Source organism: Mesoplodon bidens (genome assembly GCF_964165515.1).
Source record: "Mesoplodon bidens genome assembly, chromosome: 10".
NCBI lineage: Eukaryota > Metazoa > Chordata > Mammalia > Artiodactyla > Ziphiidae > Mesoplodon > Mesoplodon bidens.
Genome location: NC_138172.1, coordinates 40,936,895 through 40,943,096, shown reverse-complemented (window position 1 = coordinate 40,943,096; position 6,202 = coordinate 40,936,895). Strand labels below are relative to the sequence as shown.

Sequence of the window (6,202 nt, the reverse complement as noted above, 5' to 3'; positions counted from 1 at the left end):
AAAAAATATGCACTCTATTTTAATAGCCTTTATCATATGTTTGACACATACTTTGTCTTTATTTAAAACATAACATATATATTGTATAATCTTTATCCAGTAATTTGTTATCTGAAGTTCTTAACTCTGAAACTCTGATTCTGTTTACACTGTGCCTCCATCATGATACATTGTTTCCATGTATGCCACATGTGCACACATGCATGCATATGCATGTGTGTGTCTCTGTGTGTTAATCTTTGGAGCTCATGTTTACTAGGGCTTTGTGGGAATGCTGTGTAGCTGGATAAAGGGCCTGAACACTAGATTTTAAAATTTGATTCTACTAGGTGTTTCAACCTTGGGAAAAAAATTTTTTTCTGTCTAAAAACAAACCTTTAGATCTCCAGTTTTATTGAAGCCTTGGGCTAATTTTTATGCTAATTCTTCAGCCTGGTGGCTCCTGGACCACACAGTGTAAATTTGAATCCCAAACCTGTGCATGGTTGCAAATTCTCACAGGACCTGTTCTCCCTCATCCCTGGGGAAATGTTATTTCTCCATGTCAGTGGGGAAATTTTTTTAGCTCACCTCTTCATCGGGTGCTACCTTTATGCAAGGGGTCCCATTTCCATCTTCCTATAAGGCATGGGCCATAGTCTTATTTCTCACACTTATGTGGGCATTAACACTCAAGAGCAACCGTCCACTCACACACCTTCTACCAGCCACAGCCGGTTCACACACTGACCACTCTGGTTTTCAATTCTCCAGCTCCTGGCAGTTCCCTTTCTTTCCTGCAAATTTAGCTTTGCATTTAAAAGAATGTTATACTTTAGACAGTATCTGTTTGTAGCCAGAGTGTTTTCAGGTTACCTGATCTGTCACATTGATGGAATTGGAAGTCCCTTTAGGGGTGAATGTGATGGTCAGATTAGCTCAGCAGGAACTATTTTCTAGAACAACAGGCATGTTTGAGTGGATATCATGCCCCCTAGCTCCCTGTCATGTTGGAAGCATCTGCTTCTGTGAGGAGTTTGCATGGAGGGTGATCTACAGAGCACCGTTTGGCTTATTCCTGTGGCTCTGCCCACGCTGATGATTACTTGTTTGTTTGTGCCAGAACTGACCGAGGCGTATGTGGTGATGAATGAGCTAGAGACACATGGGACCAACTGCCATGACAGAGGCCCAGCCTGCCCTGGCCTGCAGGCCCCAGGACTGGCTGTCCAGGAATTCTGTGCAGGGACGTCCAGCATGACATTCTAGCCAGTGACAGGGAATGAAGGGAAGGGGGACTGGTTATACCACAAATGGCTGCTTCCTGTGGCTCCAGCAGGATGATGTACCCCTGTTTACTATGTTCTATTTCCTGAGCTGCTCCAAAGATGCGGGAACCCCAAACAAGTCCTGGTAAGGGCAAGGGCAGCCAAGAAGGGAAAGAATCTGAAATCTCTAAGGCCTCCAACTCATCAGCTGGGATGATGAGCAGAGCCTGGACATATCTGCCTGTTTGGCCACATTTAAAGGAAACATGAGGACTGACATTCCCCGTGTGTCATCCAGGGGAATGAAGTCAGGGGACTTCAAAGCTGCTCCGGGAAGCCTTGGCATAGAAGGAGTCTCTGAAAGCTGTTTCAGGACCATTGTGTATCTGCCAGTCAGTGAAAGAGAAAGGGGGTGGATAGGAGAGAGGGCAGAGACCTTAAGGAAAGTCTTCAGCTTTCTCTCTTCAACAAAACCCCCATCTGGCTGCTCACTGATGGGCTGAAGAACAGAACCACAGTGTCTTTGATTGGAAAGATGCCATTTAGTTCAACCTTCCAGCTAGTGCAGGTTCTGCAATCTCCTTGCCAGACAGCCTCCCACCATGGGGTTCTCACTGCTAACTTCATGGTAGGAATGATCTCATTTTAAGCCTCTTCTTATTTTGAGGTAAAAATCTGCCTTTCAGTCATTTCCACCTACACCCCATCCTCTCCTGGTTGCTGAGGAAGAAGCACCTCCTGCCTTCACTGGCTCAGGAACACAAAGAGGATTCCCTGCGAGAACCTACAGTCTCACCCATGAGAACCAGGGCTCCTCAGACCCAGCTCATCCCCAGGATGGCCATCCAGGAAAGGAAAGAGGCTGACCAGTGGGACAAAGGCCTGCCAAAGGGAGACTGGCTGAGCTACTTTTTCACTTTCTTACTGGAGACTCAGTTAGGACCCCACCTGTACATAGGGAAGACATCCTCCCAGATAGGAAATAAAATAAAGTTCTTGGATGAGCACCGAAAGCCAAACTAGGAAGTTATTTTATCCTGTCCCTGCATATAAGATAGTGAATCGAAACCATAAGTGTTCTGTGAAGATATTCGAAGGTGTCCTTTGAAGGCTGTTCCTCCTGGCAGGCAGGCCATTGTGTGTTCTCTGGGCTGCACCCAGCCTTGGAGCAGAGGGATTGGAGTCTGGGCAGGTGCTTTGGCAGTGCCTCTAGAGCAGGCAGGAGTAGCTGGTGGTTTCGTCCTTCAACGCAGTGGCAGTGACTCCCTATTTTCTATGTGTCTGCTGGAGGCCCATCATGGTTTTCAAATAATTGTGCTAGACACAGAAAAGGGGAGAAAACAGAAGTTAATTAGGACATGCGGACCTAACAAGGACTCAGAAGCCACACCACTTATATCCACCCCATCATTCTTCCTGCAAATATCACTGTTTGAGGACAAGGATTCCCTTTGACTAGCCCGTTCTGTGAGAAATAATGTTCCATTCAATCCCTCTCATTCTTTCATGCTAAAGAAAGTGTGTAAAACTGTTTTTAAATGTTTAAAAGGAGACAGGCGTGTTTCAAGGGCCCACTTGAAAGCTTCTGACAAGAAGTAGGTTCAAAAAAAGAAAAGGGCTCTCTCTCCAGAGGGGTGGGGGCCCATGTATTCTGAAGGGCCTTCCCTCTGCAAATCAACTAGATGTTCGTGAATCCTACCCTTTTAATGAACTGCTAGGCTCTTGGAAAGCATGTGGAAAAAGTAAGCTGAAACAGAATCAGTGGGCAGGGCAGTGAGCAAGCAAATGCTAAGACGAACATGGAATTTGGAGGTGAATCCTAGATTCCCCACATGGTGAATCTGAACTGAAACTGAAGCTCCCACATGAAGCTGGAATTATTTTACCCCAATTTTTTATTGTGGTAAAATACACAAAACATACAAATTTCCATCTTAACTGTGTTTAAGTGTACAGTTTAGTGGTATTAAATACATTGATAATGTTGTGCAGCCATCACTACCATCTATCTCCATAACTCTTTTCATCATCCTAAACTGAAATTCCATATGCTTTGAACAATAACTCCCCGTTCCCCTCTCTCCCCAGACCCTGAAAATCACCACTATACTTTCAATCTTTATGACTTTTTTAAGTCAGTCATTTAATTTTTAAATTGTTTTTTAAGTGTTATTGGAGTGTAGTTGATTTACAATGTTGTGTTAGTTTCAGGTGTACAGCATAGTGATTCAATTATACATATACATATATTCATTCTTTTTTAGATTCTTTTCACATATAGGTTATCCCAGAATATAGGTTGTCCCAGAATATTGAGTAGAGTTCCCTGTGCCATATAGTAGGTCTCTGTTGGTTATCTATCTTATATATTGTAGTGTGTTGTCTGTTAATCCCAAGTTCCTGATTTATCCCTCCCTGCCACATTTCCCCTTTGGTAACCATAAGTTTGTTTTCAATATCTGTAAGTCTGTTTCTATTTTGTAAATAAGTTCATTTGTATCATTTAAAAAAATTAGATTCCACATATGAGTGACATCATATGATATTGGTCTTTCTCTGACTTACTTCACTTAGTATGATAATCTCTAGGTCACACCATGTTGCTGCAAATGGCATTATTTCATTCTTTTTTATGGCTGAGTAGTATTCCATTGTATATATGTACCACATCTTTATCCATTCCTCTGTCGATGTACATTTAGGTTGCTTCCATATCTTGGCTATTGTAAATAGTGCTGCAATGAACATTGGGGTGCATGTATCTTTTCGGATTTTGGTTTTCTCTGGGTTTATGCCCAGGAGTGGGATTGCTGGGTCATATAGTAGTTCTATTTTTAGTTTTTTTAAGGAACCGCCATACTGTTCTGTATAGTGGTTGTACCAATTTACATTCCCACCAACAGTGTAGGAGGGTTCCGTTTTCTCCACACCCTCTCCAGCATTTATTTATTTATTCATTTTTATTTATTTATATTTTTTTGGTGTGTTAGTTTCTGCTTTATAACAAAGTGAATCAACTATACATATACACATACCCCATATCTCCTCCCTCTTGCGTTTCCCTCCCATTCCCTATCCCACCCCTCTAGGTGGTCACAAAGCACCGAGCTGATCTCCCTGTGCTATGCAGTTGCTTCCCACTAGCTATCTGTTTTACATTTGGTAGTATGTATATGTCCACCAGCATTTATTTTTTGTGGACTTTTTCCCCCCCAGATTTATTGAGATGTAATTGCCATATAATATAATATTTCATAAGTTTAAGGTGTACAGTGTGTTGATTTGACACACATATATTGTAAAGTGACTGCAACCATAGCATTAGCTAACACCTCCATCATATCATATAAGTACTATTTCTTTTTTGTGGTGAGAACATTTAAGATCTACTCTCTTAGCAACTTTCAAGTATATACTACAGCATTATTAACTATAATTACATGCTATACATTAGATCTCCAGAACTTATTCATCTTATAACTGGAAGTTTGTGTCCTTTGACCAACATCTCCCCATTCCCCACCCCCACCCCCAGCCCCTGGTAACCACCATTCTAATCTCTGTTTCTATGAGTTCAGCATTTTGTTTGTGGACTTTCTGATCATCGCCATTCTCACCAGTGTGAGGGGATACCTCATTGTATTGATAGTTTTTGTTTGTTTGTTTGTTTGTTTTAGTTAGTTATTTTGCCCAAGCAGTGCAGCATGTGGGATCTTAGTTCCCCGACCAAGGATCGAACCTGCATCCCCTGTGTTGGAAGCAGGGAGTCTTAACCAGCGCCAGGGGAGTCCCCTCATTGAGGTTTTGATTTGCCTTTCTCTGATAATTAGTTATGTTGAGCATCTTTTCATGTGCTTTTTGGCCATCTGTATGTCTTCTTTGGAGAAACGTCTATTTAGATCTTCTGCCCATTTTTTTGATTGGGTTGTCTGTTTTCTTGATATTGAGCTGCATGAGCTGGTTGTGTACTTTGGAGATTAATCCCTTGTTGGTTGCTTGATTTGCAAATATTTTCTCCCATTCTGAGGGTTGTCTTTTTGCTTTGTTTATGGTTTCCGTTTCTGTGCAAAAGCTTTTAAGTTTAACTAGATTCTATTTGTTTATTTTTGTGTTTATTTTCATTACTCTAGGAGGTGGATCAAAAAAGACCTTGCTGCAGTTTATGTCAAAGAGTGTTCTTCCTATGTTTTCCTCTAAGAGTTTTATAGTGTCCAGCCTTACATTTAGGTCTCCAATCCATTTTGAGTTTATTTTTGTGTGTGGTGTTAGGGAGTGTTCTAATTTCATTCTTTTACATGTAGCTGTACAGTTTTCCCAGCACCACTTATTGAAGAGGCTGTTATTTTCTTCATTGTATATTCTTGTCTCCTTTGTCATAGATTAGGTGACCATAGGTGCGTGGGTTTATCTCTGGACTTTCTATTCTGTTCCAATGATCTATATTTCTGTTTCTGTGCCAGTACCATACTGGGTTTTTTTGTTTGTTTTTTTAACATCTTTATTGCAGTATGATTGCTTTACAATGGTATGTTAGTTTCTGCTTCATAACAAAGTGAATCAGTTATACATAAACATATGTTCCCATATCTCTTCCCTCTTGCGTCTCCCTCCCTCCCACCCTCCCTATCCCACCCCTCTAGGTGGTCACAAAGCACCAAGTTGATCTCCCTGTGCTATGTGGCTGCTTCCCACTAGCTACCTATTTTACGTTTGGTAATGTATATATGTCCATGCCACCCTCTCACTTTGTCACAGCTTAGCCTTCCCCCTCCCCATATTCTCAAGTCCATTCTCTAGTAGGTCTGTGTCTTTATTCCCGTCTTACCCCTAGCTTCTTCATGACTTTTTTTTCTTAGATTCCATATATATGTGTTAGTGTACGGTATTTGGTTTTCTCTTTCTGACTTACTTCACTCTGTATGACAGACTCTAGGTCCATCCACCTCACTACAAAT

At 41.6% G+C, this 6,202-nt stretch overlaps 1 protein-coding gene across 3 annotated transcripts in view; it reads right to left on the bottom strand.

Annotated features, from left to right (window-relative positions):
- Nucleotides 1-1,482: 1,482 nt before the first annotated feature.
- The window catches only part of KIF9 (kinesin family member 9), a 49,553-nt gene continuing 44,833 nt past the window's right edge, over nucleotides 1,483-6,202 (bottom strand). For all 3 annotated transcript variants that reach the window (XM_081247504.1, XM_081247502.1, XM_081247503.1), the window contains one exon: nucleotides 1,483-2,564. In XM_081247504.1, the coding sequence (XP_081103630.1) occupies nucleotides 2,514-2,564 (51 nt within the window). In that variant the 3' untranslated portion in view covers nucleotides 1,483-2,513. The remainder of the gene's footprint in view (nucleotides 2,565-6,202) is intronic.